Genomic DNA, 21982 nt, shown 5'->3' with positions numbered 1-21982 from the left:
ATGTCTTTCTATATAAAAAGTAAATTTGTCCTTTAAAACCAAATCAGCCTGACCTGAGGTGGTGCTTCGATCTGAAACACCAATGTCACCAGTTCTAAACCCCAGGCTTGCCTGGTCAAGGCACATATGAGAGTTGATGTTTCCTGCTCCTCCCCCTCTTCTCTCTCTCTTTCTCTCTCTCCTGTCTCTCTAAAAATGAATAAAAATTTTTAAAAGTATTTAAAAATAAAAAAATAAATAAAACCAAATCATGGTGAAATAAATTTGAAAGCAAATAATTCATGTTGTACCAGCAATGTTTCTAAGTATTCTGAAGTGACAACAATATAAAGCATTATGAACAAGGTCACACATGCATAGGTAATGACAGCTACATCATGACTTCTGCCAGGGTGTGCAGCATAAGAGCATCTCAGTTTCAGAGATGCTAAAATAAGAAAATATGGTGCCTTATAATTGATAAAATATTAATGTTTTAACATTACATATTATCTCTAGGGGGTGAGCTTATAAGTGACTTATTTTCTTAACACTTGGGTATTTTTCATTTTATTCTAATCAGTATGTATATATGATAGTAAAAAATAAATTGTATGTTTGTTTGGAAAAAAAAAATTAAAACAACACTAACTAGAGAGACAAGATGGCAATGGAGTAGGCGGAAGTACCAACTTCCACCTCCCATAACCAAAGTGGATTACAAACTAATTTTAAGAACCATCATCTGGAAAAATCAACTTTGGACGAAACTAAGAGGACTCTTCAACCAAGGAACACGGAAGAAGCCACACTGAAACTGGTAGCAAAAGTGGAAATATGGAGAGGGCTACCCAGCTCTCCGGAACAAATGGCAGCCGGGAGAGACTCGCGTGGCGGGAAGTGACTTTAGCAGAGAGGGGAGGGTCCTGAGTCTCAGGAACAAAGCCCCAGCCCGCAGACCCAGAGCCTAGAAAAGGCGCATGGACAGTATTTAGCTGGAAACAAGTCAGGATACTGTTTGTGAGAAAGAGACTGATTTCTCAGACCCAGGATTCTTCTTAAAGGGATCGCGCAGAAAACCTCTCTCATAACCACTCACCCGGGGCTCCGGGGGACGGGAAGAGAGAAGAGGACCAGAGCAGTGGGAAGAGAGTGTAATCTAGGAGGCACAGGGAGAAACATTTTGAGAGACAGCCTCCCTAACCTCTGGAATGAGTCACTCCCCAAATCTGAAGCAAGTATTTCCCCTGGAAACAGCAATACCAGCAAAGGGAAGCAGGACAGCAGCCAAACAAGCACTCCCGCGGCACTCAGAGCAGAGGCGCTTAGAAGTAGGGAGCTTTTGGGACTACAGTAGAGAGTGTTAGGGTCTGAGCTGCAGCACCCCCACCCACATGGCTGAGGGCTCACCTGAGGGCGGACGGCGGTGGGATGCAGAAGCGTGGTTCTGTCGGTAAGGGCGGAAGCCAGCTGTCCACCACTGAGGCCCAGGTGTGAGCTCAGTCTTGCACAGCTGGGGAGGAGGGGGCATGCAAAAGTGGTCAAGCCCAGCTGTGGGCTGCCTGCAATCCAGCCTGTGGGGGAAGGGCAGGAGCCCCAGAAGGGGTGGAGACTCGCCCTTGAGCAAGGGCGCAGGAGCACAGCCTTGCCCCGCCCGCAGAACTGAGGCTTGTGACCTGACTTGGGAGCCTGCTCCTCCTGTGGAGGTGGAGCCAAAAGCCCAGAACAGGCAGAGTCCCGCTACTGAGCTTGGGCACGCAGTCCTGCCCGGCCTGTGGAGTCAAGGCTTGCATCCGTCCCAGGAGCGGGTTCCTCCTGCAAGGGCGGGGCAAAAGCCCAGAATCAGGCGGAGACCCGCAACTAAGCAAAGGTGCTCAACCCTACCCTCAGGGCCAAGCATAACGCCACCCGCAGGGGTGGGACAAAAGCCAAGGTCCCCAAGGCTTGAACACCCGAGCACGTGATCACAGCCACTCCCGTGAAGGAGAGGCGGAGACCACAGCAACAGCCCCAGTGGGCAGGCATCAGCAACGCCCATACCTGAACACCCTAGGCAGCAGCAGCAGAGGGTGTGGTGGGCCTGCAGACAGACCACACCTAGGGAACACAGAGGCCACACCCAGTAGACTCCAGTGGCCAAAACCTTCTTTTACACAGTCAGAATGAGAAGGCAGAGAAATGCAACACAAATGAATCAAGAGAAATCCCCTAAAAAAGGACCTGAATGAGTCAGATATAAGCAAATTACCAGATGCAGAGTTTAAAATAATGATTGTTAGGATGTTCATCAGAAATCAAGAATACAATAGAAGGAATTAAAAGAAGGATGGATGAAGCTGAGAATCGAATCAGCAAGTTAGAGGACAAGATAAATGAAGACATGTAAGCAGAGCAGAAAAAAGAAAAGAGACTCAAAAGTCTGAGGAAACTCTAAGAGAGCTCTGTGACAACATGAAGAGAAATAACATCCACATCATACGGGTTACTGAAGAAGAAGAGAAAGAACAAGGGATAGAGACTTTGTTCAAACATATCATAGCTGAAAACTTCTCTCAATTAAGGCAGGAAAACATCTCACAAGTTCAAGAAACACAGAGAACTCCATTAAAGAAAAACCCAAAGAAATCTACACCAAGACACATCATAATTAAAATATCAAAGCTAAGTGATAAAGAGAAAATATTAAAAGCTGCTAGAGAAAAGAAGACTGTCACCTACAGAGGAGCCCCCATAAGGATGACTTCCGACTTCTCAACAGAAACACTTGAGGCCAGAAGGGAATGGCAAGAAATATTCAAAGTAATGCAGAACAAGAGCCTACAACCAAGACTACTTTATCCAGCAAGGCTATCATTTAAAATTGAAGGAGAAATAAAAAGCTTTCCAGACAAAAAGAAACTCAAGGAATTCACTACAACCAAACCAAGGCTGCAAGAAATGCTAAGGGGCCTGTTGTAAACATATCAAAGGAGAAAAGGAATATAGCAAAAGAGGAATACAGCTTTAAAGAATAAAATGGCAATAAACAATTACATATCTATAAAACAACACTAACTTTCTGTAATTCAAGTAACTAGCACATCTATCATGCTAATGGAACACTTCATGAAACCTGAATATTTAAATTTGAAATTCCAAGTAATATTAAAAGGAGATAACATTCTTTTGTAAAAAATAGATAATCTGTTGCTATTTTCCCAAGGGCAATTTGTTAAGCACTGTCTACAGAAAACCTCATGAATTGTATTCTACCAATTCAGATTTTATGATAATTTGGGCAAAAACTGAGTTAAGGTTTATAGGTTCCTTTAGGGTTTAAACTCTTCCTGCTTATCTATTTACCAGGGCTAAAAAGAATGGCTGATGCATAATAAAAATTTACTTAGTAAAATAATGAAGTAACAACTTCACAAGAAAAACACGATGAATTTTCTAGAATATTTAGTATTAAGAATTTATAAACATTTTTATTTAAAATAAACACCCATTAAATATGTTCATTTTAATATTGTTTCCCAGTAATTAATTTATAAACCCAAGAACAATGACTTGTTGAAAATATACACTTAACTGATATTATAATAATACTAAAATAATAAAACAGCATTTCTTTAAAAAATGTCTAGTTCAGACATATCATTAAAATACTAGACTAGCATTCAGCTGGCGGGATCGAAGTAACCTTTCATTTTGTAAATTGCTAATGACCTTCCAAGTTTTATCACATTTTAACTCAGTCAATCAGTAAGGGGGTGAATGAGGGAGTTGGCAGTCCCCAGAATGCTTGCCTATGCCATTTTGGACTGTTAAAAGTGCCAGTGTTCCATTTGTGTTGCTTTGTTTAGGGACTTTTTGGCCCTTATCATAGCTCCTATATTTATGTCCTTTCCCCTTTTTTGTGGCTTGTGTTCTTATGTTCTAGATTATGATTTTACAACTGTGTTAGGATAGGTAAGTGACATAAGCTAGGATGTGTTTCAGCTTACACCAAAATCTGGGTTATGTCATTGTAGGAACGGAACTCGAAGACCCTCCATATTGAGGGGAAAACAAACTGAACCCTCCCATAAAAAGACATCAAGTATTTTAATGATGAGATAATACAAAAATTCCCTTTAAAATCACGAACAAGTCAAGGATGTCAACACTACCATTCTTTTGGTAGTCTACTGGAGCCAACTGAATAACAAGAAAAATAAATAATGATTTACAAAGAAAGAAACTTAGCTGATATGACTGATTACAAGAAACTCTAAAGCATTTAGAGAAATTTTCCAGAATGAATGAGTTTAATCAGGTGGCTGGAGATAAGATGAATATTGCATTTCTATTTGTCAGAAAACGATTTCACTCTCTCTCACATACATGTACAATCAATCAGCAAATAAATAGTCATAAGAAATAAATCCAATGAAGTACAAGGTCCTAATGAAAAAAAAAAATAAAACATTAATGACAATACAAGTATCAAAAATATATTATCTTTCCCGGGCCAGTCAGCTAAGTTGGTTAAGAGCGTTGTCTGCAAACAAAGTTGCAGGTTCAATCCCCAGTCAGGGCACACACGAGAATCAACCAAAGAACGCACAACTGAATGGAACAACAGTGAATGCTTCCCTTCCCCCATCCTTCTCTCTCCCTTCCTCTCTCAAAATCAACAACAACAACAAAAGTTAAGTCTTGGTCAGATAGCTCAGTTGGTTAGAGTGTTGTCCTGGAGCACAGAGGTTGTCAGTTCAATTCCCAAGTCAAGTACATATAGGAGCAGCTCGATATTCCTGTCCCTCTCTGCCTACCTCTCTCTCAAAAAAAAAAAAAAAGTTGTGTGTAGGCCCTGGCTGGTTGGCTCAGTGGTAGAGCGTCGGCCTGGCGTGCAGAAGTCCCGGGTTCGATTACCGGCCAGGGCACACAGGAGAAGTGCCCATCTGTTTCTCCACCCCTCCACCTCTCCTTCCTCTCTCTTCCCCTCCCACAGCCAAGGCTCCATTGGAGCAAAGATGGCCTGGGCGCTGGGGATGGCTCCATCTGCCTCAGGCGCTAGAGTGGCTCTGGTTGCAACAGAGCACGCACCAGATGGGCAGAGAATCGCCCCCTGGTGGGCGTGCCGGGTGGATCCCGGTCAGGCGCATGCGGGAGTCTGTCTGACTGCCTCCCCATTTCCAGCTTCAGAAAAATACAAAAAAAAAAAAAAGTTGTGTGTATATGTGTATATATAAAGTGGACACACACACATATAATCTTTATGGATAGGAAACCTGAAAACTGGGACAACAGTTTGCCCTAAGTTCAATTCAATCTCAAACAGTGTTCCAAAGAAATTTAGAAATAGTCAAAATACTCCTGAAAAAAGAATAACTAGAGGAATCTGCTTTCCTGCATATAAGACAATAAAGTAATAGCAACTAACACACTATGATATTAACGCATGCATGAATAAAACCGAGAGCTAAGAAACTAACACATACATTCAGAGAAAGTTAATGTGAGACAGAAAAGGGAGAATCTACTCAATAAATGTTGCAGGGACAAATGTTCTCCATTTGATTAAAAATAAAAGATATTGGAACCCTAATTCACACCATCAACTCCAGAGGAATTTTTCATCTGAATGTGAAAGATTTTTAGAAGAAAACAAGCAAAAAATATGTTAAAACCTTGTGGTAAGAAAGAATTTCTTAAGACAAGCAAACAAAAAATCCCAACAAAAAATACTAATCATAAAAGAAAAAGATTAATCGATTGATTCAAACCAAGAACTTCTGTTTATTAACAGGTACTTCAAAGAAAGAAAAATAAAGCCCAAAACTAAAACACATAAAATGGATAAAGGGTTGTTATTTAAACTATATTAAAAAATATATTAAGATTTTTTAAATGCATAAAAGATACCAGCAAGCATTTTAAGAAGTGCAAGTGAAGACATGTTTGACATTATTAGTATCCAGGAAAAAATAGTCCACTCAGGTGCACAAGGATCTGAGAATATTCACAGTGGCACTGTTTGTGACAGCAGAAAGGTAGAAATAACTCAAGTTCATCAACACGAGAATGGAGGAACAAATTATGTCACTAAATGAAGTTATCATTCAGCAGTTAAAAGAAACAGCTATATACAATAATTGTACACGAATCTTAGAAACAATATTGAGTGAAAAAGCTGTTACAATTGTATACTTTCATTCTTCAAGCTCAAATTCAGACAAAAGTAAAAAGTGTATCATTTAAGAATACATCATTAACTTTAAGCAGCACTAAAATGATGAACACTAAGTGAGGACAGTAAATACCTCCCAACAGGCTTCAGTGTACCCAGCATTCAGTGGGCTGCAATAAAGACTATCACGCACGTTTATGCAACAATACTAGCAACATGCCAGGGTTTTTTTTTTTGTATTTTTCCGAAACTGGAAACGGGGAGGCAGTCAGACTCCTGCATGCGCCCGACCGGGATCCACCCGGCACGCCCACCAGGGGGCGATGCTCTGCCCATCCGGGGCATTGCTTTGTTGCGATCAGAGCCACTCTAGCGCCTGGGGCAGAGGCCACGGAGCCATCCCCAGCGCCCGGGCCATCTTTTGCTCCAATGGAGCCTCGGCTGCGGGAGGGAAAGAGAGAGACAGAGAGGAAGAAGAGGTGGAGGGGTGGAAAAGCAGATGGGCGCTTCTCCTGTGTGCCCTGGCAGGTAATCGAACCCGGGACTTCCGCACGCCAGGCCGACGCTCTACCACTGAGCCAACCGGCCAGGGCCAACATGTCAGTTCTTAAACTGGGTACTATAATCACCGATTACCATGTTATTCTTATGCTTTACGCTTTCATAGCTTACATAGATTAATTTGTCAAATATTGTATGATAAAATTTGAAATAAAGTATTAAAATTTAATAAATAAAAAGTTTAAAAAAATAAAAATTGAATTTTTTTAAAAAAATTAATCATTAAATAAAGAAAAATAAAATAAAATAAAAATTTGAAAAAAAAAAGGGAATTATTCCTTCCCCTCCTTTTTTCCTCTCCTCTCCTCTCCCCTCTTTCTTGAGAAAATCTTGTGGTGAACTGTGAATTATATTGTCCTAAATAGAACAAACAATACCTGTAATGGAGGGCCTGAATTGGGGAGAAGTAATAAAGGGGTAAAGGAAAAAGAAAAAAAAAGGGGGGGGGCAGTATGGACCCACAAAAAGCAAATAAAGAGAAAATTTGGGTCAAGAATAAGCCCTGGCCAGTTGGCTCAGCGGTAGAGCGTCGGCCTGGTGTGCGGGGGACCCGGGTTCGATTCCCGGCCAGGGCACATAGGAGAAGCGCCCATTTGCTTCTCCACCCCCCCTTCCTCTCTGTCTCTCTCTTCCCCTCCCGCAGCCAAGGCTCCATTGGAGCAAAGATGGCCCAGCCGCTGGGGATGGCTCCTTGGCCTCTGCCCCAGGCGCCAGAGTGGCTCTGGTCGCGACAGAGCGACGCCCCGAAGGGGCAGAGCATCCCCCCCTGGTGGGCAGAGCGTCGCCCTGGTGGGCGTGCCGGGTGGATCCTGGTCGGGCGCATGCGGGAGTCTGTCTGACTGTCTCTCCCCATTTCCAGCTTCAGAAAAAAATACAAAAAAAAAAAAAAAGAATAAAATGATTTGCTTTTAGGTGTTGGCTGACTAAGTTATAATGAGAGGAATAAGAGGGAAACAGGAAAATGGGGGGGGGGATTAAAAAATTACTGTTGTATTTAGTGGAACAAGAACTAGATAAAATGGAGAGCCAGGGATGGGAGTACTGCTAATGAGTTAAAAAGGAGAAGTAAAAACCCCCCAAAATGCCACAAACATAAGTTTGAGTCCCAGATAAGATAATTTGTTCGTTATTGAGGTTTGAATGAGAGGAGACGTAAAGGTGAAAGGAAGAGACTAATATAGAGGGAGGAAAGAGAGAGAGAGAGAGAGAGAAAAAAGACGGAACCACTAAAAGAAGAAAAAAGAAAAAGGAGGAGAGAGAGAGAGTTAAGGGTTTTGGAGTGCAACCCTCATAGAAAGAAAGGAAGAGGAAAGAAAAGATAATGGGAGATGTAACACTTATGGGTAGTGTAGTTCAAAGACAGGAGAGAGTAAGACCGGCAGAGAATTAAACGACCAAATTGGAGGAGGATAAAAAAGAAAAAAAAAATCAAGAATGAAGATAAGAGACACAGACGAACAAATATAATAAAATGGGATAGGTTATAAAGTCTGCAGATTATTCTTGATTTTGAGAGGTTATTGTCTTGCTTTTTCTTTTCTGTCCCTCTTCCTGGTCGGTGACTTTGTACCCCGGGTTGATACGTAAAGACACATGCAGCCCCATGTTCATTGCAGCATTGTTCACAGTGGCCAGGACATGGAAACAACCAAAAAGCCCATCAATAGATGACTGGATAAAGAAGATGTGGCACATATACACTATGGAATACTACTCAGCCATAAGAAATGATGACATGGGATCATTTACAGCAAAATGGTGGGATCTTGATAACATTATATGGAGTGAAATAAGTAAATCAGAAAAAACCAGGAACTGCATTATTCCATATGTAGATGGGACATAAAAGTGAGACCAAGAGACATTGATAAGAGTGTGGTGGTTACAGGGGGAGGGGGGAGAAGGAGAGGGAAGGGGGGGAGGGGCACAAAGAGAACTAGATAGAAGGTGACAGAGGACAATCTGACTTTGGGTGATGGGTATGCAACATAACTGAACGACAAGATAACCTGGACATGTTATCTTTGAATATATGTATCCTGATTTACTGATGTCACCCCATTAAAAATAAATAAATAAAATTTAATTAAAAAAAGTATTAAAATTAAAGCTTATTCAAGAGATAGCACATAAAAGTTCTCCTAATAAAATGATCTATTTAATTCTTCCCAGTTTACTTTACACATATTCCTTATTACCACATCTGTGACATTCACTATTTTATTTAAATTCCACACACTGATTATAGAAATAGTGCCAAGCACAATGGATTTTAAGAACAAGTAAATAGCACTGTAAGGAAGAATATAATGACAAATGGAGAACTTGGCAAACGTTGCATGCTGTATTTTTCCCTAAATTGGTTAAAACCAAATCAAATCAAAGTCATCTGATTTTTATTCATAAGCAGAAAGAAAATACATTAACATAATTTAGAGCACTTCTATATTTTATTGGTGTGTAATGGATAAAAGTAAGTTTCTATGACACCATATTACAGATTAATCTTTCCTTAAAATGTTAGAAAACAGGAAAGGTATTTATTTTAATCTATCAATGAACAAGGTTTTTTTTAAGAGCTTACCATTATGTTAAAACTTCTCAAGATCAATTAGCTATGTGTCCTAATGAATAAGAAGAGGAAGATGGAGAAAGAAAAGGAGGAAGAAGAGGAGGAAGAGGAAGGAAAAAGAAAGAAGAAAGAAGAAAACGAGGAGGAGAAGGAGGAGTTGGAAGAAGAAAGAGAAGAAGAAGGGAAGAAGGGAAGAAGAGGAGGAGGAGGAGGAGGAGGAGGAGGAGGGGGAGGAGGAAGAGAGAAGAAGAGAGAAGAAGAGAGAAGAAGAGAGAAGAAGAGGAGAAAGAGCCTTAATGACCAGTGTCCACAATGGGGATGAGACCTTAGTATGCCTGTGAGCACTGTAAAACATAGCCAGATGAAGAAAAAAGTCAGATTTGCAGAGGGAAAATAAAGCATGTTGAAAAAAAATAGTGGAAAAGTGATCCCTCCTTGATGAATTATTTTAATCAATAAAAACAATAAATAACTCATTTTTTCCCCATTGACTTTGAGGTGATGGAAAAAAAGAGTAGGGGGAGGGAGAGAAAGACAGAGAAAAATCAACTTGTTCAACTTAGTTGTAAATTCACTGACTGCCTCTCATATGTACCCTGACTGCTTGAACCGGTGACCCCAGGATCAGGCCAGCAACCTTAGCACCCTGGGATGACACTCCAGTCACCGCGCCACCAGCCAGGGATAAATAATTTAATTTTTAAAGTACAATCTTCAAAGGAAGAACTAAACTTCCTTTAATAAAATCACTCAGCAAGCAAAGATTTGAGAAATCTCAACACCTTTACTACTAAAATATTTTATCTCTTGTTAAGACAAACTGGTAATACTCCTTAATTATATCTGAAAGAAAACTATTTTATTTTTAATTTGTCCAGAATGTGTATGTAAAAATGAAAACCAAGTAGCAATTTTAAGCAGCAAACTGCACAGAACAATGCTCATTTGGGATTCATCCTAGGTTGTAAATAAGTGTAGCCTGCCAAATGTAGCCCACTAAATTATTCTAAACCTCATTATCCATTTTCTTTTTCTAGAACCTTTGTTCCATTTCCTCCTTCCTCTCAGGCATTTAGCTCACTGTTCTTAAAAGTCTTTGCCACGGGATAAGAAAGAAGGAAAAGGAAGACAAGCACACATTTATTTTGCTACTTGAAGCAGCTCTAAACCATTACTAGATGTGAAAATGGCTGACTATGAAAAACAAAGTTCAAGATTGATCACAGCCTGAGTATCTTAAATGCTTTCTGCCTACAGCTGTGTGGGGAAAGGATTTTTAGTCAACCTTTCAGAGGCACAGCATGGCTATGGTGACTGCTCTCCTCTTTCCATGCTTGCTTTTCTGTAATAATGTCATTAAAGGGTCATATTTTATATGGATCTTTCACAGATTCCATGGAAGGGGGGGAGGCAGAGAGGAAAAAACAAGGTGGGGACCCTTCTTCAAGGTTTGCTTTGAGCACAGTGTAACTATTCCTACCAACTCCAGACAATCCTGGAGGTTTCACAGGCTGGTCTGAGAGATGGAGAACAGGACAGACAGAAATGATTTCCACTAAAATCACCTAGTTAGGGAACCTAACTAGATTTAAAAGATATTTAAAAAGTAAAAGACATTCAGTTGAAATCCTACATGGTTAATTTACTCTGTTAAAATATTACACTGCAATTAGAAGATATAACAGGGCCAAAGAAATAAAAAATCATGAAATATAAATGCCATAAAGAAAACTTTATATCCTTTTAAATCAATTTGACTCTTTAACAGATAATGTTGAAACACTATCCACCTCATTGTCTTCCCCACCTCATTGGTTGTTCTACAGTCATTGTATTTTTTCATATTACCTGGATAATCGGACTGATTTCTATGATGAAAACCAATTTTTACCTTTAAACTTCTTAGTTTTTATACAAAATTATACCTACTGTAACTAGCAAAAGGACACAAAGACTATAAAAGTTTATCAACTTCTTCTGCCCTTTCTCCCAACACTGTACAGATATCTGTATATAAATCCTTTCAAACTTTATCAAATCCTATATAACAGTATATGTGTTTGCATGTGCTGTATGCATGAATGATTTTCACTGAAAAAAAAATGTATCGTACTTTACGTGTTATATTGCAATTTCATTCTCAATTAGCTACAAATTATCACAGTTCACTGAAATAATTAACATTTTAAAAAAGGTATATAAAATCCCAACATATGAATTTATTACAATTTTTTTTCAACCACTTCTCCACTGATTAGCATTTAGGTTATTTTTGTTGTCTCAGATTTTTATCGTTTCAAAAAAATACTGCATCACATAAACATACATATACACGTGCATGAATACAACCATCAGCATCCATTGTACTAATTCTATTACTGCTATGGAAGTCTCATAAACAGACTTTCAAAAGAGGTACAACAAACTTCACTCTTGCCAGCACATCCACTCCTAGAACAATCACTGTCCTATCAGCAATACATTAATAGGTGGGAAACAATTATAAAATATGTTATGTAGCTAAAACATTATATAAAGCAAAGTCCGTATATTTTTAGGTATCAATTAGTTTAAACTAATTAGTTTAACTTAATTTTTAAGTGTCATACGCTAACACTAATTTAGTAAAGGCTACAATTATAAGGTATTCTATATAGAAATCTCTGCAAGAATAAACTGAGGTTGATTTTCATTTACCTTTTTTTGACACTTCTGCCCCATTAAGTTCTTTTTGTGCTTCTTCAATTTTGTCTAAGAAAAACAAAAGAAAATTTTATAAATCAATTAATTCATATAAAAGAATCTCCAGGAAAACAAACATACTTCCTATAAACACTTCGTGATACAGAGAAATAAATATTTATTGAATGAATTACCTATTTATGAAACAAACATGTATAAACTGTTAAAGTAATGATATATTCCCTTTTAGTCATGTCTTAGTCCCGTGATGTCGAACCTTTTTATAAAAACTGTCCACTTTTGCAGTGCCGGTCAACCTGGTCCCTCCCGCCCACTAGTGGGCGTTCCAGCTTTCATGGTAGGAGGTAGCGGAGCAACCAAACAGCACCATGATTGGGCCACTATGAAAGCTGGGCCTCCCAGTAGTGGGCGGGAGGGACCAAGTTGACCAGCACTTAAAAGTGGGCGGTTTTTATAAAAAGGTTCGCCATCAGGGTCTTAAGACAGGAAGACCATTTGCAATTAACGTTCCATAATGCAAATAATTAGTGTATTTAAAATAATGAAGTACAGTTAAAAAATATATAGCTTTCTAATAAAAGTAGCAAAATAATACTTTTCTGATGAAGACATGTAAATGCCCAAAGGGATTTTATCAGAGATATAAGAAATGCCTATTAACTTAGAAATAAGTCTAAGCAAAGTTTGTAGATGATCTAAGACTAAAGTCAAACATGGAAGAAAGAAAAATAAAGAAAATGAGCTGAAGAGTAGCATGACACATATCACTTTTGCCAAGCCTTGATAACAGGATAGAGTTGTCTATGAAATATATGGGTAGAATACTGCATTAAAGAGATAACGATATAAAACTACTAACTACATTCATGAAAAATTCCAAGCCAAAACCTCCCGTTTAGAAGCCCTGTTGTACAGAAACTGAGAAAATAAATGTTTATTGGTGTTTTAAAAAAATAACAAAAACTAATGACTACAGAACTTCAATATAGACACAAAGTTCTGAACCAGTAAGTCTAAGCCAGAAGCAATAACTAATGAAGACCTGGGAGGACTGCATATGGAAGGAATGGGGAAGGGGGGTGGTTGCAGGCCAGGGCCTTCAGTTTTTTGAGTTGAGGTTGTGGGCACAACTGGATTTTGTAAATTAGCAGATGTTCTACTTTGGCAACAACTATTTAAATTTTATAAGGATATATATATTTGATGATTGACAGTAATCAATTACAAGTTTAAATACAGTGGTCTATGTGCTAATTATAATGGTAAAAATTATAAAATGCCCAGGGTACTCTTTGTACTGAAATAAATACAATACCAATAATTATTTAGTATTTTAGATAGTCCATGGAAGCATAGTTTAAATGCTTTCAAAATGTTGGTACTTCAGCCATTTATGCCTTCCAGCATACACAATCAGCCATCAAAATGATCTCCAATGATAAACCTCCCACTACTAGCCACAGAAGATATAACCTTCAAAAAGCCATCCTTCCCCAAATACATAAAAGGTACAGATCCCAACATAGGACACTTAAACTCTCTCTACCTGCCGCCTCCCCATCAGTTTTGCCTGAAAAAACAGAAATTCAGAGAACCTTCCAAGTACTAATCAAACTTCTTTCAATTGCACACTGATCCACACAGGGTGCCAAATCATGGCTGAGGTGGAGCAGAATAAAGGACATGGAGAGTCTGAAATACTGAACACTACTATCAGCTCTGGCCAAAAGTAACTACATTTCCACCTGACCAGGCAGTGGTGCAGTGAATAGAGCATTGGACTGGGATGCTGAGGGCCCAAGTTTGAAACCCTGAGGTGGCTGTCTTGAGCGAAGGATCCCTGGCTTGAGCCCAAGGTCACTGGCAAGGGGTCATTCGCTCTGCTATAGCCCCCCTAGACAAGGCACATATGAGAAAGCAATCAGTGAACAATTAAGGAACCACAACGAAGAGTCAATGCTTCTCATCTCTCTCCCAGTCTGTCCCTATCTGTCCCTCTCTCTGTCTCTCACTGTCACAAAAAAGAAAAATAAATAACTACATTTTCATCCTGACAAATGCATTCCCCACAACAGTATCTTATTTACTACCTGTTAATTATCAGATCCAGAATAATATTTATGAATAGAGACAACCTTTGGAAATAATATAATTTTTCTTATTTACACACTTTATTCCTCATGAAATGAGTGAAACTGAAAATAGTACTAAAAAACAAATATTTAAAGCAGAAAGTGGATCCTGCATTCAATAGTTATGTTATTTCAAAGAGAAAAATACCAAATGCATAGATTAAAGCTATATTAACGTAACAAAAGGGAAAGGCTCATTTAGAAAATACAATAAGTGAAATACATTGTAGACATTCAATAGGAGAAACATAAAGAGAAAAACACTATAATTTCTATGCCAGCAGTTCATTCAAACTAAGAATCATAAGTAATATATAAAGGTATATATTATATATAGTTATAGTAGTAAGAACTATGTTTAAGATGTTTATGGTTGCATAATTTGGCATTATATAATAAAACTTTTTATTAATAGAATCAATTGCAAATCAAAGCAACAAAAATTCAGGACAACACATTGTAAAGAATAGCTACTATTTATTTAATAGATTGGGATTCGGCCACCTTCTGTTTATACTTTAACATATTCTTATAAAAATGACCTCAATTTTCATTTGATCACAACATTCTAGTCTTTGTTCTTAAAATTTTAAATTAAGTTGCCCCTTTCTCTTGATATTCACAGAGTATAAATCAGCAGACTTAGGATTCTGTGACTTTAGATGTAAGCATCACGTCAGTGCCTGCCTGCACCTGTAGCTCCAGTTCAGGAGGGAAAACAGTCTTCCATTAGAGGGTTTGTAAGCAGCTATGATTACAATTGAAGCTTTAGCTTCAATTTTTATATTCAAAATTATGTTTATATTTAATCTTTGTTTTATGATTCTCCTGGTAAAATATGGTGTTTTGAAAATACTAACAAAACTACAGAGAAAGTAGTCATTTATTGCATGCTCATAACTGCTTTATACAAGGCAATTTACTAATATTTGAAAGCAGTATTTATCATTCTTTTCACGATGGCCCAGAGCAAGAATTATATTTTACATTCCAGCCAATTACACATGCATACATATGTGTGTACATAATTCAGAAACAAACATCCACACTCTACTTTCTATCCTTTCCTATTAAAGATGAAAAACACTGCCTGGACCAACTCCACTGATTTCACAACCCACTGTGGGATTGTGAATGTACAGCTTGAAATTCACTGATAAAAGAAGCAGTTCTCAATACATCTTTTTCTACACTTTTTACCCTATTTCCTTTACCAAACAAAGGGTAACACTTCCCAGCAATAATATACAGTATCTTATTACAAGCCTTGATTAGGAGCTAGCGTGAGGGGGAGGCAGTGTGCTGTTTAGGATGAGATCTCAGATTCTGAAACATCTTCCATCATGGCCTCCCCAATGTCACTGTTATCTCAGTAACAATTTCACAGAGAATTACACATTTACAAATCAGTATTTCTCTGTTGCTGTTGCTTAAAAATAAAAATAAACATTCATGCAAAATAGACACATACCATGTTGGTAAATCTAAAGTAAATAATGCATTTTCACTATAATGAGCTCCTACTGTACTTCATTAAGATGTTTATATTCTAACTAATTCAATTTTTACTAGACATATTTGAGTTGTCACCTGGAAAAAAACCCCAGGAACAAATGAAGGCTCCATAATCTTCCCTAAGATACAGAGGGACCCGTGGCTGAAAGAGTGGCAGGCAAGGAGACGGGGATACTAGTATTATAGGCTAAATTTTGTTTCTGCAGCTATTAGAAATGTTTATCTTTTTATAGTTTTTCTTCTCTAATAAAGCACAGAAACTATTTGTTAATTAATGGTAAAGACTATGAACAATCTTGAATAATGCTTTAAATATTTAAAACCTTTTGTCTGAAAACAATGCCAAAATATTTTTTCACCATCCCTAAATAATTATAAATAAAGAAAAAAATATACTTGTGAAACATAATCTGAACCACTGAGCAAAATATAAAGAAGAAGGCCTAAGAGCCCTTAAGAAACAACCTGTCTTTTAGGGTTCTAGGAAGACCATATACTTTAAAAACATTTCTTTACTAAAACAAAAAATAAAGCAATCTTTAAATGGTCAGTAAGCACATGCTCTCTGAGCATTTTCACTGTATGGTAAAATGTGAGGCCTCCCTCACCACCACAGATGCCTAAACACCACTCCTTGAGAGACTTGGGATCCAGGACATTGAAGCTTTGGGGCCCAACCCCTACACAGTTGGGAAAAAAAACCCACAAAAGCTGTGCATTATTATTATATTGAAGGTCTATATATTGTATTATTGTGTCAGGTTCAACAGAAAGAAGTAGAGAAAGAAAGAAATGAGAATGACTCTCCTGTAGGGGATTTCAAATGACTGTATCCTCAGCCAGTCATTTTAACATCCATTGATGGTGAACACAAAGCCTGAATTCCCCGGTGTGGCATCAGAGTTCTCTGTCATACCACAACCTCTGGGCCTCCTTGTACCTTCACCCCCACTCCTGTTTTCTTTTCTGCTTCAGTCCCATCTAACGCAGGTTTTTCAGTTCCCTAAACCTCCTCCCAGAAGACACCTTCCACCCCATCCCTTTTCTATCTGGCATCCTTTCAAAATGTCGCCTCCTTTCGGACACCTTCTCTAACACCTGCATTCAGAGCCTTTCCCTTCCTTCCTTACCACCAAATCTTGCATGTAGAACTCCATTTATCTATAGCTAAATATCTCATAATCACCAGTAATAATGACATAAGACCAACCTGAGTAATTTACTGATTGTATAAACACGGACAATAATCTGCCCAGTGACAGAGAAATACTGCTATATTCTGAAAAGGAGAAAAAGGAATACCTGTACACAACACTGAAAATTGGCACTGGGTATTTTCACTTAAGAACCTAACACTTTAGGTATGCTCTTTAACATTATAAATTATTTCTACGTTTAGGGAACAGTACCAGCACATTGAAAGCACTTGAATAGACATTATTGCATTTAATCTATTAAATTAAATTATTTCTACCTTGAAAGTAAGAAGTACAAATTGCCAGTTAAAAAGTAGACCCCGGGATGCCAATTACAGCCTAAGGAATATAGTCAATAATATTGTAATTACCATGAATAATGTCAGTTGGTACTACTTCATAAGGTATATAAATATATAATCACTATATTGTAAACATGAAAACTAATATAATATAGTATTTCAATTGTAATTAAAAACTAAGTTTAGAAAAAAGAAATAATTTCTAACTTAATTACATTAGCTCATCCTTCTTGCTGTTCTGATTGATACCTATCAGCCAGGGATAGTCAACCTTTTTATACCTACTGCCCACTTTTGTATCTCTGTTAGTAGTAAAATTTTCTAACCACCCACTGGTTCCACAGTAATGGTGATTTATAAAGTAGGGAAGTAACTTTATTTTATAAAATTAATAAAGCAGAGTTACAGCAAGTTAAAGCATTTAATAATAATTACCAAGTACTTTATGTCAGATTTTCGCTAAGTTTGGCAGAATAAATCTTTATAAAACAACTTACTATAGTTAAATCTATCTTTTAATTTATACTTTGGTTGCTCTGCTACTGCCCACCATGAAAGCTGGAACGCCCACTAGGGGGCGGTAGGGACCAGATTGACTACCACTGCCTATCAGCTCTGCTCTAACACCCTTCTTCATCACTTAGCTCTGAAAAAACAAAGTAGAAATGCTAACCATAAAATTCTCTGAAATAGATCCTAATGAACTGTAAAAGGCACCTCTATTTACTGAAAGAGATACCATCTGATTGAAAAAAGTCACCATATGTGACTGTACTATTTTTACTACTGAATAAGCCTAACTCCTACATCCCTTCATTATCCATCGGTACAAGCTCCTTACTCTTACTGCTAACTGCCAGAGCTATTTAATAAGACTAAATATACAACATGACATAATGTTAAAAATGTATCTAATACCTATAACCCTTTATAGATCCTCTTCCCAATAAAGATTATCCTGGTGTTCACTACTAAATCATCTAAATAAATCTACCATTATAAGTAACACATTGTAACCTAAAAGTTATATATCTTATACATCACTGTAGACCTACGTCTTTGAGAAAGAGGACGCTCTACAATAATGTCAAAAATGATAGTCTAGACTAGTAATATTTCAAATTTAAAAATATTGCTTAAAATCAGAGACTCAAATCTGTGCTAATAAATTTGAAAACTGTGGTTAACCAGTAAAAATTCTAGAAAAATATCAAATTACTCAACTGGATCCAGAAAGGAAAAAAAGCTCAACTAGAATAACAACCGTGGATGAAATAGAAACAGTTACCAGAGAGTAACACAGAACTACCTTTTGTAAAGGTCTAAGACAAGGAGGTTTTTTAATCAAATTCTTTCCAATTCTGAAGACTAAAGCATTTCCTAAACTGTTCCAGAGCACAGACAACATAAATGGAGTTCTAAATCATTTCATAAAGCTGGTTTAATCTGACATCAAAATGCAAACAAAGACGCAGAAAAATCAACACTACAGACAAGTCTCACATATGAATAAAGATGTAGCCATCTTTACAAGAACCATAGTCAAGATAAGAAAGCCAGTCCAGGTAAGGTGTAAAATAAGTATGCAAAGGTATTTCAATATCAGGAAGCACGTTATTATAACATGTAACAGCAAGTAAAATGAGAGAGAGGGAGAAAAGGTAATCTAAATAATATACATAATGTACTTGGTTAAATCACATCTATTTCTACTGCAAAAAAAAAACACCTCAACAACGAATATAAAAGGTTATACTTTCTTATATTAATCAAGTGTTATTCTAATAAATAACCACAAAGAAATTAGCCAGAAGAGACCTGAGGGATCAGAGAGAAACACAGTCAATGGAACGTTGTTTGGTTTGGTGAGTTGTTCAGATGTTTATAGATCCAAAGGGAAGAACCAATAAAAAGAAAGAAAAGATAGCCTCACCTGTGGTGGTGCAGTGCATAATGTATCCACATATAACACTGAGGTAGTTGGTTAGAAATCCTGGGCTTGCCTTGTCAAGGCACATATTGGAGTTGATGCTTCCTGCTCCTCCCCCTTCTCTCTCTCTCGTCTAAAATGAGTAAATAAAATCTTAAAAATAAAGAGAGAGAGAGAGAGAGAGAGAAGGAAAGCAAGAAAGAAAGGAAAAAAAGAAAAAAAAAAAAAGAAAGAGTAGAGTATATAAACGGGCAAGGTTCTGGAGACAGAGACAATATCAAAAGTCTAGGTGGAGGGCTGGTTTTGAACAGGGCAACCCCAGGGAGAGCCTCTGAGGTCTCAGGAAAGGGCAGGTCAGCTGCAAAGCTCACTGATGGCAAAGATAAGTTTGAGGGCATTCGCATCCAATTACCTAAATTTATGAGATCAGAAGCATGGCTATCTACAAAGAAAAAGAAGTTTCATATTTGTGTAAGAAGTCTTAGACTAGATAAAGTAATGGATGTAAATGGAAGAGCTGACCAATTTGAAAGGCAAACAAAAGCATTGATGAATAGCAACAAAGGATCCAGGAATGAGGAAATCCATGAATTTTTGGTGGGTCCAATGTGCAGAGCAGTGTTATTTATTCTAACAAAGTTTGGCAACCTGGATAAAGAAACAAAGAAGGAATGCCAGGTATGGATTTTTCCAGGAGGAAGGACAAAGAAATTAGTGAGATGCGGTGCCAGAGTTGGTCCTATGATCAATCAAATATACAAGATGGGTGGTGACGAGGAAGGAACTGAGAAAAGAGAAGTAGGTACCAAGGCAGAGGAGAACAGCTGAGGGTCTGTGGGCACAAAAATATATGGTGAGAGGTTGTAATAAATTTTGATAAAAGGTTTCAAGGGCTGTGAAAAGATCAGACTGGTGTGGAAAAAGTAAGGTAGAGACAAGACATGAACAATTTCCTAACCTAGTATGATAATGAGTTAAAGAATAGGAACAAAATACGTAGGCCATAATTAAAATTTAAAATATGAAATGCCTAATCTTGCTATACTTTTATGGCCTGCCCTTTGCAAAATTGTTCATTTATTCTTTTCAAGCATGGTTCCATCACGATATTGAGAAAACTTAATAGTTCAAGAAGAAAAGAAGACATAAGGCCCAACATGTTTTTAAAATTATGAATCAACTAAACACAATGTTTCTTCCAGAAGACAATCATCTTGATATCAAAACTGAACATGACACTAACAAAATGTACATTGAATAAGTTTGTTACACTGAACCATCTAAGGCTTTTAAATTATTTTGCCCCTTTAGTATCATCCGGTTTCACTTTATAGACAGCCTTGATCAGGAGAGCTGAGAACTATGTCTTTATCAGGTCACTTCTCAAACTTGGCACTTTTTTGTCCCCAGAAATTAAGCATTTATTTGGAACTAAAAGAACAATTTGTCTCTTTTTCTTTTGCATTGCCCGCCCCATTAATTTTCCCAGGATAAAACATATTCAAACAGACTTCCCTGGTTCCTAGAATACCCTTCATCCTAGTCTTGGCAAACAGGATCTTTAAACAGAAGAAAAGACACTCCCAACATCCATTAGTGAAGACAGCAGGACGAATGTATAACTGTCTCCAACGAGGGCCAAACTGCACTTTTAAAACTGGGTAATTATACCATGTTATCCCTAAAGGGTGCTAAGAAGAACACTGACATTTACAGTTGAGCACTCATTTCATAAGAAGTAAAAAGCAAAGCAAACTCCCAAAGCTTCCTTCCCAAAGCCTCATACTGTTTGGGAGTCCATGAGGAGTCTAGCCAAGGGGTTAAGCTTGAAGTTGAATAGCTCCTTCTTTAAAAAGCTGCCAAAGCAACTTAGCCCAGCTTGTCAAGTCCCTTAGTGCCACTCTTCCAGCTCCTGGTCTGATGACCGGGTATACATCACCCAGAATAGTAAAACTCTAACTCTACTGCATATAGTTACATAATGTTAGTCGTTTAAACATCTTGATACTGAGGCTGAACCCTATACACATTAAATCAGCATTTTAAAAAGTTCTCAGGTGGTTCCAACATACAGCCAAACTTGAAAATGAATGTTCTCTAGATTACAGATATTATCAGATAAGATTCAAAATTAATAAAATGCAAATATGGAAGTCTTATCAGCTATCTCTTGGAAGCAATATTTTATCAAGTAACAGGCACAGCAGCAGTGACATTATCTGTCTGCCTTATCAAAGGAACTGCTGAGTTAGTGGATACCACAGAGGGTAAGGAAAGTTCCATGTGTGCTTTGTGGGTAAGGGTGTCCAATTAAATTCTACTTCTAAAAATCAAATCCAAAGGATATATTCTTAATAAGTGTAATACCAAAAACAAGTATAATGTTTATTTTTTAATTTATTGATTTTAGAGAGGAAGGGGAGAAGGAAAGAGAATTAAGGAGAGAGAGTGGGGAGAGAAACATTGATTTGTTGTTCCATTTACTTATGCTTCCACTGGCTGAGTTTTGTGCGTGTTCTCACCGGGGACTGTACCCACAACTTTGTCATATGGGGACGATGCTCTAACCAACTAAGTTACATGACCAGGCTGAGATCTAATGTTTATTATTAATGTAAGCCCTAAACTAGAAAACAAATTTCCATCTGAAAACTTGGGTGTGTCAAAATTAAAAAAACTATTTAAACATAATAAACTACTGTGAAAAGATACTGAAAACTGACATAGATTAACTGTTTTCTGATAATCACCTTAAAATACTTTGCCCATTGTGGTTTAGATACTATTACAGTACGACAACACTAGTTTCCTCTTCCCATTTGATGATTTCTACTGTAGTGAATGGAAGAAAGTAGTCATGGTAACCATGGTGGGGACAGAAAAGAATATGAAGACAGAGTGTTCTTATCCTCAGAGGCTAAATGCCAGATTTACTTGG

At 37.6% G+C, this 21982-nt stretch overlaps 1 protein-coding gene across 4 annotated transcripts in view; it reads right to left on the bottom strand.

Moving 5' to 3' along the window:
• HIVEP1 (HIVEP zinc finger 1) overlaps nucleotides 1-21982 on the bottom strand; it is a 173516-nt gene that overhangs the window by 88024 nt on the left and 63510 nt on the right. For all 4 annotated transcript variants that reach the window (XM_066377073.1, XM_066377074.1, XM_066377072.1 and 1 more), the window contains exon 3: nucleotides 11964-12017. In XM_066377073.1, the coding sequence (XP_066233170.1) occupies nucleotides 11964-12017 (54 nt within the window). The remainder of the gene's footprint in view (nucleotides 1-11963; nucleotides 12018-21982) is intronic.

The sequence above is a fragment of the Saccopteryx leptura genome, chromosome 3 (assembly GCF_036850995.1).
Source record: "Saccopteryx leptura isolate mSacLep1 chromosome 3, mSacLep1_pri_phased_curated, whole genome shotgun sequence".
Taxonomy (NCBI): Eukaryota; Metazoa; Chordata; class Mammalia; order Chiroptera; family Emballonuridae; genus Saccopteryx; species Saccopteryx leptura.
Note: the sequence above shows the minus strand (reverse complement) of the source record. Positions and strands in the feature narration are given on the sequence as shown.